The 22,046-nt window shown below is 47.3% G+C and overlaps 9 protein-coding genes across 9 annotated transcripts; 7 read left to right on the forward strand and 2 right to left on the reverse strand.

The window, feature by feature from the left end:
- Positions 1-726: 726 nt before the first annotated feature.
- On the reverse strand, positions 727-1,744 carry FMAN_13741 (uncharacterized protein; the record flags this gene model as incomplete). Its single annotated transcript, XM_041833246.1, has 2 exons — positions 727-1,404; positions 1,454-1,744. The coding sequence occupies 2 exons, from the start codon at positions 1,742-1,744 to the stop codon at positions 727-729; spliced, it is 969 nt and encodes a 322-aa protein (XP_041683629.1).
- Positions 1,745-4,820: 3,076 nt separating this feature from the next.
- FMAN_13742 (putative maltose permease) lies at positions 4,821-6,553 on the forward strand (the record flags this gene model as incomplete). Its single annotated transcript, XM_041833247.1, has 2 exons — positions 4,821-5,110; positions 5,164-6,553. The coding sequence occupies 2 exons, from the start codon at positions 4,821-4,823 to the stop codon at positions 6,551-6,553; spliced, it is 1,680 nt and encodes a 559-aa protein (XP_041683630.1).
- A 677-nt stretch (positions 6,554-7,230) lies between these two features.
- Positions 7,231-9,033, forward strand: FMAN_13743 (uncharacterized protein; the record flags this gene model as incomplete). The annotated part of the gene is made up of 2 exons (XM_041833248.1): positions 7,231-7,372; positions 7,427-9,033. 2 exons carry the CDS (start codon positions 7,231-7,233, stop codon positions 9,031-9,033), a joined length of 1,749 nt encoding a protein of 582 aa, XP_041683631.1.
- A 694-nt stretch (positions 9,034-9,727) lies between these two features.
- FMAN_13744 (uncharacterized protein) lies at positions 9,728-10,805 on the forward strand (the record flags this gene model as incomplete). The annotated part of the gene is made up of 4 exons (XM_041833249.1): positions 9,728-9,832; positions 9,889-10,115; positions 10,162-10,508; positions 10,558-10,805. The coding sequence occupies 4 exons, from the start codon at positions 9,728-9,730 to the stop codon at positions 10,803-10,805; spliced, it is 927 nt and encodes a 308-aa protein (XP_041683632.1).
- Positions 10,806-11,772: 967 nt separating this feature from the next.
- Positions 11,773-13,099, forward strand: FMAN_13745 (uncharacterized protein; the record flags this gene model as incomplete). The annotated part of the gene is made up of 5 exons (XM_041833250.1): positions 11,773-11,937; positions 11,987-12,023; positions 12,079-12,146; positions 12,193-12,566; positions 12,619-13,099. 5 exons carry the CDS (start codon positions 11,773-11,775, stop codon positions 13,097-13,099), a joined length of 1,125 nt encoding a protein of 374 aa, XP_041683633.1.
- Positions 13,100-13,397: 298 nt separating this feature from the next.
- On the forward strand, positions 13,398-15,308 carry FMAN_13746 (uncharacterized protein; the record flags this gene model as incomplete). The annotated part of the gene is made up of 1 exon (XM_041833251.1): positions 13,398-15,308. One exon carries the CDS (start codon positions 13,398-13,400, stop codon positions 15,306-15,308), a length of 1,911 nt encoding a protein of 636 aa, XP_041683634.1.
- A 138-nt stretch (positions 15,309-15,446) lies between these two features.
- On the forward strand, positions 15,447-15,680 carry FMAN_13747 (uncharacterized protein; the record flags this gene model as incomplete). The annotated part of the gene is made up of 2 exons (XM_041833253.1): positions 15,447-15,449; positions 15,495-15,680. 2 exons carry the CDS (start codon positions 15,447-15,449, stop codon positions 15,678-15,680), a joined length of 189 nt encoding a protein of 62 aa, XP_041683635.1.
- A 512-nt stretch (positions 15,681-16,192) lies between these two features.
- Positions 16,193-17,647, forward strand: FMAN_13748 (uncharacterized protein; the record flags this gene model as incomplete). The annotated part of the gene is made up of 3 exons (XM_041833254.1): positions 16,193-17,026; positions 17,076-17,536; positions 17,602-17,647. The coding sequence occupies 3 exons, from the start codon at positions 16,193-16,195 to the stop codon at positions 17,645-17,647; spliced, it is 1,341 nt and encodes a 446-aa protein (XP_041683636.1).
- Positions 17,648-19,486: 1,839 nt separating this feature from the next.
- FMAN_13749 (uncharacterized protein) lies at positions 19,487-21,553 on the reverse strand (the record flags this gene model as incomplete). The annotated part of the gene is made up of 8 exons (XM_041833255.1): positions 19,487-19,730; positions 19,785-19,848; positions 19,901-20,271; positions 20,322-20,687; positions 20,739-20,945; positions 20,993-21,116; positions 21,167-21,300; positions 21,354-21,553. The coding sequence occupies 8 exons, from the start codon at positions 21,551-21,553 to the stop codon at positions 19,487-19,489; spliced, it is 1,710 nt and encodes a 569-aa protein (XP_041683637.1).
- Positions 21,554-22,046: the final 493 nt, after the last annotated feature.

Genomic DNA, 22,046 nt, shown 5'->3' on the forward strand with positions numbered 1-22,046 from the left:
AACTTATTGATCGGTGGACATGTTATGGGTCAATGGATCAATATTTATTTACCCTCCGTCATATTGTTGAACCTTCGTTGTCATTTCACTATCAGACTATCAGAGACCACTGGGAAGCTAGTGAGTGATACGCTGAATCATATCTCGGCCGGATCTCATCCGGAGGGGTTGCTATCTTGCCAAGCCTGGGGAAATGATAGCCGACTTATCTACCAACACGCGGTTGGGTCATGATCTCCTAGCGTGGCTAATAGCGGTTTAGAGCAATGCCACAATGCAGTGAACTTGTTCCGAACGGCCGGAATCATTGATCCGCAGACCGCCGAATCTGAAAACAGTTCTATGAGGGCAGCTGACAAACTGAAGCCACAGGTGGCTTCAATCAAATAAGCTCTGTTAGCCTCAGTCTTGATCATTAGGTCTAGAATTCTAAAGTCACGCTGTAGCTGCCATTGTAGCGTAACGGATCTAAATTTAATGCCGAAACCCGAACAAGCAATAATTATCCTATATTTTGGGGATCGGGACTCAGAACCCATCAACGTAGGTAGATTCACTGCGGCATAATTCCGGGATTTCAAGATCAGTGTATATTTGAATAGTAATAGGTACGAGTAAGATTATGGGAGACTAGAAATACCATTTGAACAGAAAGAGGTGTTTCACAATCGTCTTCGATGCTTAAACCTGATATCAACTTCCACTCTAACGTGACACCTTTGGCTCCTAGGATGTGGCAGCAAGTCCTTGAGGCTTGACATAGAAGAAGTGACTTCCATCCTCGCGGTGCAAACGCGTGAGAAGAGACATGATCCTTCCGGGGACGCCAGCAGACGGCCGAGTAATCATGTAATAGCCGTTATTGGCCTGTCTAACGAGGCCGCTGATGAACTTGAACGAGTAACGGTTGTTTCCAGGCTCGCGGGGCTTAATGGACCAAGTGCAAGTAGGTCGTGCGAAGGGTTCAAGAGCCAAACCATGTCGTCCACCAGGGCACACAATACCACGCTGTCCAACCTGATTAATAGCGACAGGGTAACCCCTAAGAGGGTCGAAAGTCTCGAGGTTGACGGGAGGCCAGGGATCCATTCGCCATTCGACAGGGGTACGTGTGTTTACGCTGATGCGGGTTTGGGTAGCACCGACATCCTCAGCAGCGGCATAGGTATCCTGATTAGTCTCCCAGAAGAACGGGTGAGGGCTGGCGGGATCAATGAGGATGGTCTCAGCGAGTCTGATGGTTTCATTTCCGATGAATCGGGCGAAGTTGCGTTCCTGATCAAGCAGTTGGCGGATATGCCGGTCGATGGCGCGTTGTCCTTCATCAAATCTGACACCTTGTGCTCCATGGGCCATTTGAAGAAGATCGATACCCTTAGAAACTGTGATCCAATAGTCACGTACCTTTACACATGTTAGTTGTAGTTCATCAGTTTGGGCTATTTATACTTACAACGGTCTTTGATCTACTGTAGTAGGCTACCAGATCAGGGGACTCGTTCCAGGCTTGCTGAGAGAGCTGTCGCATAAAAGCTCTCTCACCATTGGCATTCAAGAAGTTTTGGATCTGGGTGAGCCATCCAGGGATGCTATTGGCGCATGCTTGGAGTCTGTTGTCGAGCCGCTGCTGCAGGCTACTCATTCGATTCTCACGCTCTGAGTCGGTGATGTTTCGCTCTGCGATGTCATAAGCGGTATCTAAGATATCCGCAACAGTCTTGTAGTGAGCCTGAATCTGAGCCATTGGCTGATTCAAGGTATCCAGACGTATCGAAATGATACCGTTGGAGAGAGTGTCGGTGAGATCATCCAGAGATGACTGGATGAGTTGCATCTCTCGCACAACTCCGTAGATGTCGGCTCTGGTGACTTTGGTATTGGGATCCGAATTCAGATGGTCGAGGAATCGGCCAGCCGCCTAACTGCCTGTTTCAGAGATGGCCCAGGAGATTCCACTTGAAACGAGAGCCTTGCCTGCGGACAGGAGGAGCAAGCTTGCCGTGAAGGTCACAGCCATGTTCTGTAAAAGTCTTTGTATAGATTTGGAGTGAAGAGTGTCTTAAGTAGGTATTGTTGAGTGTATGTGACTTGTTGGTTTGGAAAGTTCTTTTGTTAAAGGAGATCATGGGGATCTTTATACTTATTTCTCTGTATTTTCGATCGAATATCGCGATCTAGATAGTCCTCGATCTCTTCTGCTTCCGTGATCTTTGACGGCAAAGCATATGACTTAACCCCTTCCGGCACCTAGGCAACCAAGTAACTATATTATACAGGCTCTCAATCTCCATGCAATATCACAAGCGTGACATATCTCTGGTTCCGTCTCATGTCTTGGCAGGACAACGAATGGGTATGTTACATGTAATATCTCTCATCTACGGGAAATTCCAAAGTCTCAACTTAAAAAGTAAGCCATAACCGCAAGAGGGCAATTCATTGTAATTAAAGTGAGACCAACGATCGTGCCGCCCACAAAACTCCGTAGACTAGTACAAAATCAGCCACGGGAACATGCCGATGAACTTCGTCGCGCCAAAAGGAATCAAGGAAATGCTGTCAGTATGCAAGTAATTAAAGTGTGGATATGTAAATTGTGACATCCATGTGGAACCTTGGCATTGAGCCGACCCGAGGCAATGGTCTCCTCGTGGTAACCTTAACGGCTGCTGCCGATCAGCAAGGACCAGGCACAGGGTTGACATCGGAATACAGCCACTTAACCGTGATGCTACTTGATTGACCAGTTCGCTAGATCCTCTCTTTTTCCCTATTCTAAGAAATTCAATAACTAATGTTCGCAACGAAGAGCTGTGATCTCTAGGTAGGCTAGCAATCCGGGAATATCTCGAGAAGGTGGCGATCACAATGTAACCGCTGTATCTTTTCACATGATATATGATTTCCGCTCTACATTCATCCCGCGAATCAACTCTGTTCTGTTTTCGCTACTCTGTTTGACGAAATCAGCATCGAGCTTCGGCCTTGCCGTGAAGTCTTTCCAGCTAATCAGCATCGTCCTTGAAGTTCCGGTATGTCTCAGACCAGTTACACGAAAGACTAGCCACCAGCGACTAGGAGACTAACATTCTAGGGCACCCAATTCAGGCCCAACATGCCTGTCAGGATGTCACTGCTGGTGTCAAGATCTAGATGCGATCTGATTCTTTAGGAGAAATGCTCTTCATAGTTCACTATGTCTATATAGTATGGGTTGCAGGAATGCTGCCAAGGAATATTAGCTGTACTTGACTGTTTTCTACTTCTACAATGCTTTTTTTCGCCAGGACATAACAGCTGTATGGACTTTTGTATCTTATTGCTGGTAACGTTACGTACACTTTTGCAGACGGTTGTGAAGCCAACCAACTGTTCGCAGCACAGATGACAGCTATGCCTTGGCAGAATATAGAATACAAACCAATTCCGATGCTATGCATGATATAACAAATCTCGTCAATATCCCGCAGTGCTACAAGGCACGAATGTGGACTCCAAAAACATTGAGAAAGCATAGATGATATTCACTACTGGTTACCGATTCGAAAAGCACTGCCTGGAATTAGAGATCCAAGTTCGTCGATTCTTTTGTCTTACTTTGGTGTCTATCGGAATTATTTCACACTTAGATGGCTGCATAGCGTAGTTACTAGAGCTCATCGTGTTGATTCTGGTGTAACTGTAGAAGACTGACTCCGTTGGTAGCCTACGTTTCCCGTTTCTGGAAGCAGCTTCGATGGTCAACAGTAGCTGTCGAACAATTTGTGTTGCTAACGTGTGAGTTGTGAAAGGAAAGTTATCGTCTGAATGTTTACCACCTTTATTTCTGTATCTCGAGATTTTGCTCTAGGTCTTTGGCGAAAGACTACATGATGATAAGAGAGATAAGATAACATAGTCTTATCTCTGATAAGATAAGCGCTTCTCAAAGGGCAATCCTAGAATAACGTTACCGGCTCGACTTACCCTAGGCTTGGGATTCCAATCACTTAGCCTTTTGTTCTTCCCTTCTTCCATTCCCACAAGGACTAGATTATCCTATTGCTCTCAGAAGAGTGTAAATACCTTTAAGGTGGGCATAACGGGATTTGCGCAATTGGATACATTATTTGCTTGTTTATTGCTTGTATCTTCTGGAACATCTTGTGTTATCCCAGGTACGGTTAAAATTATGCAAGCATAGCTTAAAAGAGTAGAATAATCACGAGCTAGCACATAGCATTCAGTGCAATTTAGTCCAAACCCTTATTTCCCTCGGCTTAGGGTACTACTTCTGCAAACAATACAACTCTTCTGAAATGGTCATGTGCAACACTACGGACTTCTCCACGAAGCCCAGACCCCCAATGCAGTTAAACCTGGCACCTCGGTCCGACAGTCTGAGGAACCACAGACGTCTATGAAGGACTCTGGCCAAGATCCCGTCGGACCGACGAGCTCGACCCCGTTAGTTTCGCCCCCCAGCCCCAGATTCTCTCTCCTTAACCCCAGCTTTTGCTTGGCCTGCATCGACATCTCCATCCCCCAGACCCATCAAGCCTACAAGCGCCCCTCAAAAGCATATCTCGGGACGCGCAACACGAGATTCTGCCTTCCCCGGACCGACGAACGAGCCAGATCTCGAGTTTATGGGATGACGATTCGCGCCTAAAGACCTCAGCAGCTGAGCTCGACCCACTGGTCACGGATTTGGAGCCCCAAAACCCCGAGAACTGGCTGAGATTTCCCGTAAGCCACTGCCACTCGGAGAATAGTACCATACCCTAGCTTAACTGTCCATCAAAGAGGCACCGTTAGTGTCTCGAACTTTAACCTCAAACATGGGCCAAGGCGACGAGAACGCGTCCCTGGACACCGTGTCACCATCCAATACCATCACAATGGCTTCTAAGCCGTCATCAAAGGTCAAGCATATTCCCGCTGATGAACCGAAGAGGCAAGCCCACAATGCAGAAGCCAGCGCCGCCACGGCGCTAGAGCACGAGCTTACCTTTCGCGACGCCGTGCGTCTCTACCCCAAGGCCATTGGCTTCTCACTGCTGTTCTCCATGGCAATTATCATGGAAGGCTACGACATGGCTCTCATTGGCTCTTTTTACGGATATGAATCGTACGTTATTCCCTGTTCCCACGGCAGGCAAAAACGCTAATTTGCTTTTTTAGGTTCCGCAACAAGTATGGCAACCAACCAGATCCCGATGGCGGCATGGTTATCTCTGCGGATTGGCAGACGTACATCCAAGTCGGCGGCATGTGCGGGCAGATCTTCGGGCTATATCTCAATGGCTGGGTCTCTGATGCGATTGGATACAAGAAGACTATGATACTGGCGCAGATTATCATGGTCGCTTTCACGTTTATCGTGTTCTTCGCGAAGAATATCGAGATGATCCTTGCAGGTCAGATTCTGATGGGCATTCCATGGGGTGTCTTTCAGACCTTGACGTTGGCATATGCATCTGATATCGCTCCCGTGGTTCTCAGGCCTTATCTCACGGCATATGTGAATCTCTGCTGGGTTGTCGGGCAGTTGATATCAGCCGGGGTCCTTCGTGGACTTCTCAATCTAGATAATGAGTGGTCATATCGCGTTCCATTCGCGTTGCAATGGATGTGGCCACCGTTCATCATCCTCGGCACGATATTTGCGCCAGAATCGCCTTGGTGGTTGGTTCGCATGGGCCGTCACGAAGATGCAAAGAAGGCTATCCTAGGCCTCGTCACGCCTCAGCCGGATCTCAAGTTTGATGCCGATGCGCAAGTCTCAATGATCCATGAGACGAATGAGCTTGAAAAAGCTACATCTGCAGGCACTAACTATTGGCATTGCTTCATGAGAGCTGACTTGAGACGGACTGAGATTGCGTCCATCACATACGTCGCGCAAGCCATGTGCGGCAGCGTTCTCATGGGGTATTCAGTTCAATTTTATGAGCGCGCGGGCCTCTCGTCAAACAGCGCGTTTACTCTTAACATTGTACAGTACTCTGTAGGTGCAATCGGCGTCATCCTTTCTTGGTTCCTCATGGCGAGATATGGACGTCGCGCGCTGTACATCGCCGGCACAACATCGCTTTTCATAATCCTTCTAGTAGTCGGAGGCCTTGGATTCGCACCTCAAAGCAAAACAGGCCCTTCATGGGCGATCGGCAGCCTCCTCATCTTTTATACCTTTGTCTACGATCTAGCCGTGGGACCAGTCTGCTACACCATCGTCGCAGAAATTCCGTCCACAAGATTGAAGGCGAAAACGATCGTATTGGCGCGCAACTTTAATAATATGGCAGGGCTGGTAAATAATACGCTGATGCCAAGAATGCTTGGTGTACATGCATGGAACTGGGGTGCGAAAACAGGTCTTTTCTGGGCGGCGTTTTGCTTTCTCATCATGGTTTGGGCATATTTCCGTCTTCCGGAACCAAAAGGCAGGACTTATGGAGAGTTGGATGTTTTGTTCGAGCATAGAGTCAGCGCACGTAAATTTGCCAAAGCGCGGGTGGACCAATTTGGAGATAGCACGGGTGCTGTCGAAGTTGATGCGCATTCTAGGTAACTTAACAGCTGTACTGGGTAAACTATGGGTATATAAGGGACACGGGTTTTAGATTGGCGTTAACATGTAATCAATTTGCATATCTTGCTCACAGTGGCTTCAATCGCGGCCGAATCACAGCTGCAGGCGAAATAATTAGCCAAGACATTGTGACCCTGCAGTCGCATCTGCAGTGAAGCAGCTGACAGTCTGTTCCTCTGGAAGGGGAAATAATCGGGTACTTCCCAAATGAGTAGTAGATAGCAATGGAAGTTAATCATGAGGCGCGGGGAGCGCTCAAACCTCGGATCAGATCTCGGACCGTCATGATTGCATTCATTGCAACGGATATCCTAGCGTCAACTCTAGATAGACACGCCTTTTCTCTTGGCTCATTGACGATCTACCACGATCTCCACCCAAAAATCCCTTCTCGTCGGCTGATTAGCTGCAGTTGCAGTCTTGTCGGTCCGACGACATCGGCAAACCGAAGCGGCTGGGGCGTAATCTGGGGTCTAGAGAGGTCGGCTGAATTACCTACTTATTAGGCAAAACCCGGGCTCGACCGTTTATCGTTGCTTCATTTTTCTTCCATTTTATATCTTTCGACATTCCTTCGACGTTTAATGACTGCGTTTGAGAAGTATAAAGTGACGGCGGAGGCGAAAACGTACTTGGGCACTCCGAAAAGAACTACAATGACGGTCAAGAACACTACACCCCGCCCTCGATGGCATCCTTCGCCGACATACCACCTCAAAGCACCTCGGGGTTGGATCAATGATCCGTGCGCACCCGGATATGACCCCTCAACAGGCACCTACCACCTATCTTATCAGTGTCAGTACACCCATTCAATCTCTCGGCCAACTCTTATGCTGACTTTGCCACCAGGGAACCCCAAATCTTGCGATTGGGGTGACATCACTTGGGGTCATTACACAAGCAGAGACGGTCTTACTTGGAAGCAAAACACACAAAATCCAGTCCTAGAACCCTCTGAGCCTTACGATGACAAGGGCATCTTCACTGGCTGTCTTCATCCTACAGGTCTTCAAGGAGAAGAAGGCCAACTGACTGTTATCTACTCATCCATCACAAATCTTCCCATCCACTGGACTTTGCCGTATACTCGAAACTGTGCTGGATTGTCAGTAGCAACATCGACAGACGGCGGTAAAACGTGGCAGAAGAGTCAACAGAACCCGATCTTGGAGGGCGAACCCGAAGATCTCACCGTCACAGGTTTCAGGGACCCATTTCTTGCGGAATGGCCTGCTTTGGATGAATTGAGAGGTGAGGCAAGCCTGTATGGCTTTGTTTCTGGAGGCGTTGTCGATGGCGGACCTACAGTGTTTCTGTACGCGATTTCACCGACCGACTTGACACAGTGGACATACCTTGGGCCTTTGATCGACTTGCCCACAGGATACAGCCCCTCCGGTCAATGGGGCGGCGACTTCGGTGTTAATTGGGAGTGCGTCAACTTCATGACTCTTCACAATGAGTCCGAGGAACGGCCTTTCTTACTCATGGGAACCGAAGGAGGAGTTAAGCCTGGTGCTAAGGAGGGCAGTGATCAGTGGTCGCTTTGGATGGCTGGGTCTCTTGAGCAGACCGAACAAGGACCCAGGATAAAGCCCGAGTACAGTGGAATCCTCGACCACGGATGTTTATACGCACCCAACTCTTACGAGCACCCTATCACCAAGAACAGGATCGTCTGGGGATGGTTGAAGGAGGACGAACTTACCTTGGCCCGACGCGAATCAAAGGGTTGGACCGGATACTTCTCTATCCCTCGCGAGCTATTCTTATACACAGTCGAAAACGTAACGAGGACTCTAACTTCATCATTGGCCGATGTTGGGTGCATCAAGGCTACTGAGAATGGGCGCGGGTCAAACACAGTTCAGACTTTGGGAATTCGCCCACTGCCAGATCTGCAAGGACTTAGACGAGGCAAGCCCGGCTACTGGAATAACATTGACACCAGCGCCAATCTTGGAAAGCTAGTAGATACACATACTGGAAGCTGGGAGTTAGAAGCCACAATCAAGGTCTCACCAAACGACCAAGGCCTTGGATTCTGGATTCGACACAATGAAGACTTGTCTGAAGAAACAGCCATTCACTTCTCCCCCCAAAGCGAGAAGATCACCGTCGATCGAAGCAAATCCAACCACGAAGGCGATATCGAAAAGAATGCTGTTTCAGGACCTTTTACTCTATTCTACTCTGACAGAAACGGCTCAGAGGAGTTGGAGAAGCTGCACCTGAGAATCTTCTGCGATGGCGATGTTCTCGAGGTCTTTGCCAATGATCGATTTGCTTTATCAACTATGATTTATGCGGATACGAGAGATTGCACGGGTTTGAGCTGGTTTGTCGAGGGACAGGGAGCGAGCGAGACTGTTTTTGAATCAGTGAAACTATGGGAGAACATGAAGGAGGTTGTTGAGGTTGATGAACCTGTTGTTTATGAGCGAAGTCAGTTGTGATGAACAGCTACTGACGTACCGGCGCACGGAGTTATCATCATCAGGTTTTTATGATAGTCGAAAAGCCATAAATTAACTTCTTTCCATCAAATATCTTCCTTGTTTCTCTCACTACCCATGCCGAGCATTTATGGCTTGCGGGGTGACCACTGCCATCCGCTATTCCTTTGTTTCTCGCCCGTGAATTATTTCAGTGCGCTGACATTTGTAATGAGGCCTCGAGGAGCAAGCAAACATCATCAGACTTTGACATAAGGTGCCAAGATACTTACCAAAAGGCATCCTAAGTTTACCTTCAACGGTATGCTAAGTTGCCCGAGTCTCTCTGTCATTTAGGATCTAGGTCTCGAGTTTTCTTTCCTCCCTAAGTGAAGATGTTATGTTAATATGGGGATGCTGCGTTTGGCGGCGGTCAGCAGTCGTTGGACCTGAGGTGGCGAGGTTGAGGTTACTACCGTAATGGGTAATACACCCCGCAATGCTGCCCTTACGATTGGCAAAACTTCCGAATTTGTCAATCGTCAAAGCCTGCTGCTTACTTTACCCCTCTATAAAAAACAGGTTTATCATGCAAAAAGTCAGCTGGTTTCCGAGAGCAAGAGAACCTTCATTCAGAACCCCCCCTTATTTATAATATCTTTGCGTTAAATTATACATTTGCCCAAGTCTCTACTGAACCGACTGACCTATTATCATGAAAGTTGTTGCAGTCGCTGGGGGAACTGGAAGCGTGGGTAGCACCATCGTTGATGGTCTCGTAGAGTACGGGAAGCACAAAGTGTATGCTCTGTCCAGAAAGGTAAGAAGGTCCCTTGAGGTCGGTCTACTCGGTCGCTTGATATTGACCAGCAATAGGAACGACCGCCTCAAGGCGCTGTAAATTACCTCAAAGTAGATTATAATGATCCAGATGCCATCACGAAAGCCCTAGAGGTTGCAGGAGTCAACATTCTCATATGCGCTATTAGTGTCGTGTCACCAGAGGCAAACCAGGCACAGAAGAATCTAATCCAGGCCGCTGAACGGTCTTCAACCACCGAGCGCTTCGTCATTAGTAGTTTCGATATGCTACATGTTAAAGAGTAAGTGACCCTGGGACTTCTCGATCGTGACTAACCAACGGTATAGGGATATCGACCTCTCACCACTGACCAGATATACCTTTGAGGCGATCGATGAGCTGGAAAAGACCAGTCTCACCTATACACGCATCGCTAATGGATGGTTCCTTGACTACTACGGCATCCCGCACTGGAAGTGCAATCTCGAGCCATGGATTAACATCATCAACATGGAAAGCAAATGGGCCGTCATTCCAGCTGATGGAAATATCCAGGCCAGCTTCCTCACATCTCAGGACATGTCTCGATTCGTTGCGCGCTTGATGGATCTTGAGAAGTGGGATACCATCAGCGCCATTCGGGCCAACACCTTGACATTCAATGAATTGGTAGCGGCTGCGGAGAAGGCCAGAGGTAAGAGCATGTCCATCATCATTAGCCACCAGTTTCTAATAATGACTAGGCACCAAATTTGATGTTGCGGTTGATAGCCTGGAGAAGTTGAAGTCTGGTAAGATTTCATTCTTCCCTGATTATCCTTCGATTGGCCACGGTGAAGGTGACGAGGCATTCTTCGCTATGATTCATTATCAAGCTGGCATTGGCCGGTATCTCGTGCCTCGAGATCTCCCGCCGTTGGACGACAGGTTTCCGGACTTGAAGGTGACAACGCCTTTGGAGGTCATGGAGAGTGCCTGGAAAGGGAAATGATGCTGTTCAGTATCGGCTTGTCGGCATATTGGTTCCGAACTCTTAGAGCTTTCCCCAAATCCCTGTCGAGACTTCCTAGCTCCGAAGAAACAGTAAATAAACATTAAACATCAGCATTCTATCGCATGTATTGATCTTTGATCTGCTAGTGCCCAGTGCGATATTTTCACCGGCTTTCAAGGCTAGTTCTGGTCACCTTAAACTGTTCCCAAGTTATTTCATCATGTCAAGAACCGTTCCGCAATCACTACTGATATCAGCATACCAAGCAGAGATACCACAACCGGTCCCCAGAACTATTGAAACAAGCAGCGATACCAAAGGATGTCCCTTGCATTATAAAGTAGCTCAGCACATGGCCTTTCTCCTGAACTACTGAACCTTGTCTCCCTCCCTGTTCTTTTATTCACAGCGCCCAACTGCTGTAGCTTACAACAGCTCCTTTGGGTTAAGAACCAGCCAAGTCTGGAGTTTCACCCTAAGTCCTTAGGCCTCTAACCCGCGGATTTCTTCCCCGTACTAGCGTCTGTGCGCATTAATCGTCCATGACTGACTCAGTGGCTCGAAATCCAGTAACTCGGAACAGGCCCATAATTGAAATTGTGAGACGAACCCGCTCTCTATCTTGATTCGCCGATTGTAAACCTAACAGCCACTTGCTCCCTGGCTAACGAACCTTATCACTCCCCTCCCAAAGCCACATGGCTGTTTCCGGCTACCGATTGCTCTAGCTGACGGCAGCACGTTCCGATCGTTCATAACTTGGGACGAAATGGCGTCAAGTAAGCAGCCCACAATTTCATGATCTGATCTGGGCTCGCTTCTCGACTCTTTAGTCCTTTAGCCACTTTCTCGCGTCGGTTGTGTCTTCTACAGACTTAAATCTCTGCCAAGCCGCTGTTCTACAGTTTGGTGAGTGCTCCATTTTGTGCTTGTAATCGCTCCTTCGTACAAGACGTCTTTGGCCATGGCTTCTTCAGATTATGCGTCCGAGTCTAGAGGTGCGGTCGCTATAGCTGTTATGGCGACCCTGTCGTCGATCTCTCTTATCGTGGTATCCCTGCGAGTTTACGCCCGGGCCATCATGCTGAGAAACTTTGGCGTCGATGACGCATGTGCGATCCTTGCTTGCGTGGGTGTCTCAATTAACACTGAGAAATCATATTACTAATGACAAGCAGTTGTTGACGATTGCTGACGCTACTATCATTGCAACAAGTAAAAGAGCCCTGTTGAAGAAACCTTTCCTTGACAGTTTACTAATATGCTATAGACGTTAGAAATGGCCTTGGCTCTCATATATCTACACTTTCTGGCGAACAGATAAGTAATTTCTTGAGAGTAGGTTTGACTTGTACCCAGTTAGCAACCTAGCTAAAGCAACCAGATGTTTTACTTCTCAACCGTCGTCTACAACCTCGCCCTAGCAGTCATCAAAACAATCTTTCTCCTCCAGTACTACCGAGCTATACCTGTACGCCAATATAAGAAGACATACATCGCATCCGTAGTCCTCGTCACCTGCTGGAGTCTTTCTCAAATCTTTCTCAACACTTTTATGTGTGTTCCTATCGCATCTTTCTGGGACGTCACGGTCAAAGGCACCTGTATCCTCAACAAATCTTCATTCTATGTCGGCGCAGCGGGCAATATTTTGACCGATATCTTGATCATGGTCCTCCCGATTCCCGTTCTTCGCAGTCTGAAGCTCGGTCGGCGACAAAAGTGGATTCTTATGTCCGTTTTTTGCCTCGGCATATTGTGAGTTTCTTCTATATATCTGAGCTTGTCTTGTCCAACTAACACGAACTAGCACGTGCCTTATCTCACTCGTTCGTATCAAGTTCCTCAACATTGGCACGGATATCACATGGCATAATGTCGAATCGGCGTCTTGGTCAGTCAGCGAGTTGTGCTGTGGTATCATCTGCGCTTGTGTTCCAACTCTCCGGCCTCTGTTATCAGGCCATGACCGCGGTTCTAGCCATAACCAATCCGAATATGCGAGACATGAGAACTCGAGGACTACTGGCACTGCTCGCCAAACGGGTACCTCTCGGAGCCATGAAATGCATGATCTGCCCAGGACACTTCATTCGTCTGAGAGTAAGGATCAGTTACGTCCCTTGGAGTCAACAATTGTAGTGCGTACAGATGTCGACCAAAAGAGAAGCCGAACGCAGCCAGGACATGGTCCAGGAACACACCGGGTGGTGATACAAGGAAAGGACGAACAAAGACATAGTTTGTCCAGCGACTCCGAGGATCCCTTTTCCATGCACCAGGTAGTTTAAGATAGTATAATGAAACAATTAAATATGTTAATATTTTATAAAGGCACTCAGGTATTCTCACTTATGACCTCGTTTTATTGGCCCATCCCGCTCACTCAGTGGTTGCACAAAGTCGACCCAGTTAGTCGTCTGCCTTGGGCATGAATTCCAATACTCAGCCTCCATTTCACTGCCCAATCCGGCCATAATGCAGCTGCCTTACCGCAGCATTCTAAGATATAAATCTCACCAAGGCTATAAAACGAAACGATCGCATCACAGCTTCCGTCCTCATGCTCCAAATTGCAATATCAGAACAATGAGCCTTTACCATCCTCTTACTTCTGATGAAAGGCATTCTGAAATCAGAGTGTGCATACTGCTACCAAAAAGCCATGGCACTGTGGTCAGCTGCAAGCTGGAAACTCTCAACCTTCTGGAGGACAAGATCGACTACGAAGCCATTTCCTACGCTTGGGGTAGCTCTGAGGATAAGGCGACGATAAGAATAAACGAAACCACGCTACAGGTTACCCAAAACCTGAAAGAAGCCCTGACTTATCTGAGACACGAGTCAAAGCCGCGTTCTCTTTGGATCGACGCCATTTGCATAAATCAATCCGATGTAGACGAGCGAAATTCGCAAGTTCGTTTGATGGGCTGTATCTATTCCTCTGCCTCATGTGTCATCTCATGGCTTGGGCTAAAGGATGATCCCATCGACTACGTTGAACAAATAAAAAAGGCAAGGTCATTAATCGAATTGATCAGATCATGCTCGACAGACGAACTCTTTTCACTCCTATTAGACAGCTCAAGCAAAGAGGATCTTGAAGAATTGTTTGAAGATGGTCTCTATTCTCTTCAACTTGTCATTGGCGAGCGAAAGTACCGTCCGCCTTATTGGCGAAGAGCCTGGATTATCCAGGAAGTCAGCTTGGCCCGACTTTGGAAATTACAATCGGGTGCGCTTTGCATTTCTGAAGGGGATATTGAAACAGTTATGGAAATTCTTCAGGACCCCAGGATAAAGACTGTCATGAAGAAGAAGTATCAAGCACGAAGACTTCGAGCACTGATAGGTTTGAATTCTTTCTTATCTGTATCAGTGTATCGCAGCATTCTCTGTTCCCCCGAGACGTCGCTTTCAGAGTTGGCAATAAGTTGTCCCAACTGGGCAACGTCAGCTTTGCGAACTCCTAGGTCTCAAGACTCCTCGCCTTTACTTGGCCTCTTGAGACATAGCTGGTCAAGACTATGCGCAGATCCGAGGGACAAAGTGTTTTCCATCTTAGCGGCCTCCGACATGAAAGACAGCCGTTCCGAACGACTCAAAATCGATTACACGAAATCAACCTCTAGAGTCTACACAGACTCAACCAAAGAGATTATCGAGACCAGTTCTTCTCTCGAGGTCCTTTCTTATGTCAGTGTGGCAGACAGAACTGGTTCGTGGGATCTACCATCATGGGTTCCGGATTGGGAGATGTACAAAACACCTATCATAGCAGATCGACCAATCTCTTATGACCAACAACGAGCCATGGGCACTACAGTGGCTTGTGTCAGTTTTCAGCAAAGTTCTGGAAAGGAAATACTACTTGCTTCGGGAATTATATTTGGTACAGTAGTAGGAGTGAGAGACCCGTTGATCACTGTGGACGTTGAGCGGATGGGAGACGAAGCCCAGATTGCCAACCTCGAATACCTAAGCTTATACCACCAGCTTCCGCTAGTTTTCAAGGAGCTGTCGGCATTAGCACTACCGAATCCACTTTCGGGTGAATCCTTTCGCCGGACGTGCTCTCTTGGTCTTCTTGGTCACAAAGTCGATGATTCATTCCGAGAACTTCTGGATGAACTGCCACTGGAACCTTCGGACAATGAACAAGCCCCAAGTTCAACTAATGAGATCTTCAAGAAGGGGTTCGGTTACAGATATAGAACTATGGCATCATCATTGGTGAATCGTTCAATATTCGTGGTCAAGCCAGCCAACTTGGGCAAAGTACAGCTCAATTATGAGATCGGAATAGGCGAGGCGAAAGTGGTCCAAGGATCTGACCTGGTGTGCCTCCTTGAAGGCTGTGGCACGCCGCTAATTCTGCGGCCAATGGGTTCGCAACACGTGGTGGTGTGTGCTGCATATGTTGATTCCCTGGTGACTGGATTTGGATTGTCCTGCATGAGAGAGGGGCTGTTTGAGGCTCAGGAGTTCCAACTCGTCTAGCGTATTCTTCAACTCAGAGCCTACATAAAGACTCATTTCTCATCTCAACTCCATGCTCCATTAAAACCTCTATTTATCTTCTCAAGAACTAGCTCAGCAACCTTCTTCCCTTGGCAAATCAAGTCTATCTACCTCTCGATGGTTAGTAATAATGCCAATGTCCCAATAATGCACTAACAGCCATAGTCCATAATGAGTATAGAGAGGAACAAGGTCATAATACCGCAGTCAAGATCGACTGTGAGAAACCTAAACACGGGTCAGGCAACAAACCAACAACCTGAAGAAGAAACTACTCAGGGAGAAGAAACAACTACTCAAGATGAAGAAGATACATCGAAGAGGCGACCAAAGAAACCGAAAGACAAGTGATCTTCTTTGAATCGGTAGTTATATTCATAATTAGCTATCTTGAGAATTTAACACTGGTGATAGAAAACAGACTTGCAAAATCTAAAATATGTGCCAGGACGTCGTGCATTGGGCTTACCAGTACCAACGTATCTGTCAACAGTAGACGAATATTCTTTATTTTTGTTACGTACTTCGTGAGACTGAAAAGACTTTTGATGCATGTCAGCTTATGTGGCTTAATCCATTGGATCATGCCCTACGATTTATTTTCATCCCACCATTTTCAACCAATAGACATCCCTGATCATGTCTGCCAGGTGGTACACTGTTTGTAATTTCATGCGTTCAGGGCGTTGTGATTCTTGTCCAGGCCAATCGCAACAGGTCTTATCTCTTCCCCATTTTCAGCTCCTGATGAATTCTTTATGCCGGTTCTCTGGTGAATTCGCTAAATTCTCATCATACCTACCTATACATTAGCCTTCTTGTCCCTACATTTGAGATGCACCCGGCAATTTGTTCAGATAACAATGTACTCGGATATTCTTGCTGTTCTCTTTCCACTGGAACCAAACGCAGCAAGAGCCTTTCGACTCCCTGAAAATGCGCCATTTCATCACGAACCAAGTACTCCGCTCACTGACTGGCAAACCTGGGACCTTGGAATGAATTGGGATGACTACGAACACCTGAGAATCCATTTTCAACATCCCCGGCGCAAGTATGGATTTCCTGATAAAGTCAGCCGGCCTAACTACAAAAAACCTCGCTGGACGATAGGGGACGATCCAACATCCACTGTCTACTTGGGAAAAGATCTCCTCATCGAACCTGAAACCCTAGAACTAAGTATCTATCGCCAGTCTAAGCCTTATATCGTTTTATCCAGACGTTCGATTAAGGAAGGAAGCAGTGATGTGTCTACGGTTTTTGTTAGCTTCGATGGCCAAAACACGTCAAATGCATTCTATGGCACCTCTATTCTTGCATTTCAACCAGGTTGCATTGCACCATGGAAGAATGTGACGATAAGTATAGGACCTCTTTCTTTTCGAATCGCATTTCCGAATCATAACAAGACACCTCTCGATGGCCCATATATGCAAAACCTTGTCCAGAGTGCGTCCTGGTTCGCTCCGGTGGAATATGATGTGGGGAGTAGGTCTCCATTACGCAAGCCACAACGTTATCATAGAGGGAAAATGCTTGGCCAAGGCGGGTTTGGGGCAGTCTACGAATATTACCAATACACCAGCGGGCGGACATATGCTAGAAAAGCTATCAAACCATCAAAAAACGACCCCAATGGTCAGAATACCTTGGAAAGAGTGGAGAAGGAATTCACTTACATGAAAAGAGATTCCGTGCGTTGCCTATATTATTTTATGAGGCTTGATCTGACAATATGCACAGCGCTTCATTGTCGAAGTTTTAGGTATAGTAACGGATGGCTTTGGGTCTCTCGTTATACTTATGCCGATATATCCTCTCAAGAGCTTAGCTGCTTGTTCCCTCACGGACAGAGAGTCTGTTACCGCTTTCAGACAAATTCTAATGGGACTTAAGCAGCTCAAGAAGTTCGACATATTACATCGTGATATAAAACCAGGTAATATTTTAGTCAGGAAGCGGAACCCGGAAAACTTCCAGATTGTTCTTACAGACTTTGGTCTCGCGGGTAAATACACAGAACAGTCCGAGTACTTCTATGGAACAGCATATTATAAGGCACCCGAGGTCTTCGACGAAAGGGCCGATGTAATCGATGACAGGTCTGATGTGTGGTCAACTGGCATTATTATGCTTGAGAAGATGTACGGGCTTGATACGAAAAGGCACCCCAAGCCCAAATGCGACTCTGAAAGAGACGAATGGTATGCAAACTGGCAGAAAGAAGTGAGGCGGACAGTTGAAAGTATTAACTGTGAGTCTGGGCTAGGAGGTTTGATGAGGATAATGCTGGAGGAAATCTTTGTGGATTTTGATAAGAGAGTTGATGCTAAGCGTTGCCTGGGGACAGGCTCGCGAATCAAGCTCTGGAGGAGGCATTCAATACCTATGCGTTGGTGGAAGTCTTGGGTGAAATGGACGGATGGAGTACCAGAAATGCGACAGAAAGATAGCCCCGGGGAAAGGGCAAGAAAACGAAATGCAACAAACACGGGGTAGCCTGGTTATCTAATATTTGAATCAATATTATAGTAAGGTATATTGTTATCTTCCTCAATTCTTAAGAACAATCTTACAGTTACATGGCTTTCAAAACTCGCACGTTGGAACCTCCGGCCAGACCATTATCGGTTCCGCGGGTGCACTCGACAGATCGAGTGATGTAAAAGTTTGTTTCGTCTTCCAGGCGTCGGGTTTGACATAGTTCTTAGCACCGTCCACGTCCGGAAGGGGTTTTGGGCAGTTCGGGTGACAATATGGCCTGTGGAGCGTTCAGTCGCGAATTCGCTGTCCCGGTGCCACGAGGATCTGACGTTGTTGGTCGCGTGTCTAGTTCTTCTAGTTTAATGCTTGAAGTTCCTTTCCCTGTGCCGGAAATATTCTGAAACGCATCAGGCGAAGGCGGCCGGTCCTGGCTGTCTTTGACAGTTGCCTCAAAATGCTTCTGAGCAAGCAAACAGGTTTCTTCTGCTGCTCTAGCGCTTCTCTTGCTCGCATTGGCCGCCACTTCACCCGCAATAGCGCCTCTTTTACTTGCTTTAGCCGTCTGTCGCGTCGCCAATGCGATCACCCCGTTTGTAGCAGCCGCCACTGCTCCGAATATCCAAGCTACCGTTGCATTTGAAACCTCCACACCAGAATCGATTTTGGCCTGGCCACTCGCGGCTCTTTTAATAGCTCTTGTGGTAGTAGGTAAAGAGGAGGAAAGTGCAAAACTTGTGTTCGCTGAAGTGGTGGCGGATGAGATTTGGGTTTTGGGCTCCTGACGCAGATGTGGATGATCTAGTTGTAGCTCAGCTCCTGATACCTTATGCCTGCTTCTTTTATGGTTCTGTTTCGGCCCCCAAGGAGAAATTTCCATTTCCTCTTGGCCGCTTCCTTGATCGCGACCGTAACGCGGTGGTTGAGATGTCTCTGGGATTTGTTGAATCCCGTTGCCGCTGGTGGTTTCGTCACTTTTCGTCATATATATTTCGTCTCCAGATCTATCCGATTTATTCTTCATGTATTACCACGTCTCTGAGTACTCCTGGATTTCTTTTATCCTAGCCTAAGAAATAGGTTAGAGGTTACGATAAAACAAACGCCAATCAACACATAACCGGAACTTTACCGGAGTCAATTCGCTCACCTTCATAATGAGAAAGAATGCCACTTCAGCAGCTACCAATATATTTATGAGAAAGATACAGGATTCGAAGACGTTAGCAGCGTTGATTGTCATTTTGTGGCTCTGGTGAAAACAGTCAATATTGGATAAGGACGTAAGAGATAATTAGGGCAGGGCAGTCAAATATATGCTGACGGGTAGATTCAAGCTGCATGTCTGTCAGCCAACATTGCCTCGTTGATGCCTGACATTTACATATGCGAATATGCATTTTTGAGATAAAGCTGATTACTCAAGTACATTTAGCTGCCAAGGCCCGAGTTGCGAGGTGGTGCACAGGCGCACGGTACACCCTCCTCACTGTTTCATTCGCACATTTGAGCATCACAGTCCACACGACCACTAGCGGGTCATTCTTTCGCACAGTCAACTTATCTATGAATGGTCGGACTGGCAATCTTGGTTTGGGTACTTCAGTTAAGATATCATCTAGATTCCATGCCTGAAAAAGATCATGCGGTGGGAGATGGAAGCTTCTAGCGGTCTATTTTGCTATACGTGGATGTCTCTCCAACAAGAATAAAGAAGCAACCAAACCAGCAGCGGACATGGCCGTCATGAACATGTTCTGCAGGTTATAGCCCTCTGCAAATGCTTTCCGCACAGCCAGTTGCTGGGACCGTTCCAGATCATTTATCGCAGATACGGAGTCAAGGATAGCCGCTGTCTGCTCCGAAGAGACAAGATCAATGAGCTTCGGCTTCAGATGATTATTGAGAAGCGTAGCGCTACGAGCCTGTCAGCAATTCATGTTTGGAAGAGACGTGACCCGTGGAAATTACCAGATTGCGAGTGAGACTGTGCCACCGAGAACCCGAATCTGAGTCAATGCGCCCATCATCACAGCTTTATACAGTTAGTTAGCACATCCAAATCCAACTGACAAAAGGTCACCTACGCAGGTTTGCCTCAGAAACCACCACCCTAGCAAAGGTCAAGACGGTAGCCAGACCCATACCGAACCCAACTCCCATTAACACCTCATATCCGTACTGAGCATCTGGCATGTGATTTGCATCTGTAGACAGTGAGCAAGTCAATCCAACGCCTAAAACTTGTAGCACCGCAGCGATGATGATCAGATATGCCGGCGGCACCTTGGCGTTTCCAGTCAAGTAACCTGAGAGGACAGTTGCGGCAGGAGAAGTCAGCATCATAGGAAGTAGGATGATGCCAGCGCGGGATGGTGACATTCCGTAAACTGCTTGCGCTCTTTGCGGAATGTTGACGACCATTGAGACGAAAGGAAAGCCGATGAAACAGGTAGTTCTATGCAATCAGCCACTGCGTTTGGAAGGGTCAAAGGGTGCATGACGTACAGTAGCATGGCGCTTGAGATCCTATCCTTGCAAATGCTCGGTGGAAACACAGGCTCTTGCTTGCCTGGCGACTTTTCAACGTAGACTTCCCAGACCCCAAAGGCGATGAAGAGTACAACTGCCAGAACCAGGGTGGCTATCACAATCGCATTGCTCCACGAGTATCGAGTACCTCCCTCCTCAAGAGCGAACACAAGAAGAACAGAGGCTGCAAGGAGAAGAATTATCCCAAGCACGTCGATGCGAACCCAGTTCGAGCGTCGGACTTTTGATCGCAGTACTTTCAGAAGTGAGAGATTGGATGACTCTTCGGAAGCTGGTAAAAAGAAGCATACCATGACAAAAGCGATGGCTCCCCCAGGAAGACTAAGATCTTGTGTCAGCAAGTCACGATGGAGCACAGAGACAGAGTCCTACTTAAGAAGAAAGACCCAGCGCCAGGTTGAGTGCTGGCTGATGACACCACCAAGTATAGGACCTAGAACGCTTGCGGTGATGAAGACTGTCGACATGACGCCCATGTACTTTGCGTATTTGCTGATTGGTACCAAACTTGGAGCAATCGCTAGGATCATGGCGTAGATACCGGATGCACCAATGCCTTGGAACGCTCGAAGAATGATGCTGGAGGCTGTCAGCAAGGCGTCGGACTGGACGTTCATATTGCCTACAGGTCGACGACATTGTTTGCCGCACCACAAAGACCAGAAAACAAGGTGAAAATGAATAGCGCAAGCAAAAGCATCGTCTTCTTCCCGAAAACATCGCTAAGTTTGGCGTAGATAGTCAAGAAGCCTGCAGCCGTCAGTAAAATGTTTTTCATGCGAAAGAGGCAATGAGTTTACCGGTGTATGTCAACAAATATGATGTGACGATCCAATCACGAAGAATGAAGCCATTGAGGGCATTGGTGATTGAGACCAAGGATGTGCTGACGATGGTGGTCTCGAGCGTTGATAAGAAGAGACTGATCCAGAGCCTAGCACGATAAGCTTGAAATCGCTTGAATATCAGTTTTCGTAATTTACTTACGCTGCGCTCAGAGAATGAAGCTTCCATCCTGTAAGATATTTCTTATCGTCGTTGTTTTCCTCCGGATCTGCTTCAGGGGAGGCCGCCGCATTGTGGAGAATTGGCGTCGATCCTTTGTTTTGCAGCGTTGTTTCAGTGGGTTTAGGCCCTGCAGCCATCTCGTAGCCTGGTTCTTGACTGCGACTTGTACGACGCTGCATCGTCAAAAAGACACAGTGAATAATTGCATTGCTAAAAAAAAAACAAGTCCAACAGAGAATGGAAATATTTTTCTGGGCGGTGCGAAGATGGATCGGAAGATTTTAATTAGCTGAATGCTGGTAAACGCGAAGACGCGCAAGCGACCCTCCATGAATCCTTCGAGATATGACATGCTGCTGGCAGTGCTGAGGCCACAGTGTCCAACTGGGTCACCATCGGCCAATCCCTGTAGTTTCAGATCATGGACCAACATTCGTCCTCCCGCGGTTATAATTAGAGTCAACAGTTTATTATCTTTGGTACCTGCAGATTCATTCTCATCTGGTGTCGTTTTGAGCTAGTTATGCCCAGGCAAGCTTGTCTAGGGCAGAGCAAGCGGGATGGATGCTGCGTTCGGATAAATCTTAGCCGACTCATTTCAGTGGCGCAGCTCAACTAAAGTCCTAGCAATCACCGTGATCTGACTGAATAATATTTTGCAGATATACTGTT

The sequence above is a fragment of the Fusarium mangiferae genome, assembly GCF_900044065.1.
Source record: "Fusarium mangiferae strain MRC7560 genome assembly, contig: FMAN_scaffold007, whole genome shotgun sequence".
Lineage (NCBI taxonomy): Eukaryota > Fungi > Ascomycota > Sordariomycetes > Hypocreales > Nectriaceae > Fusarium > Fusarium mangiferae.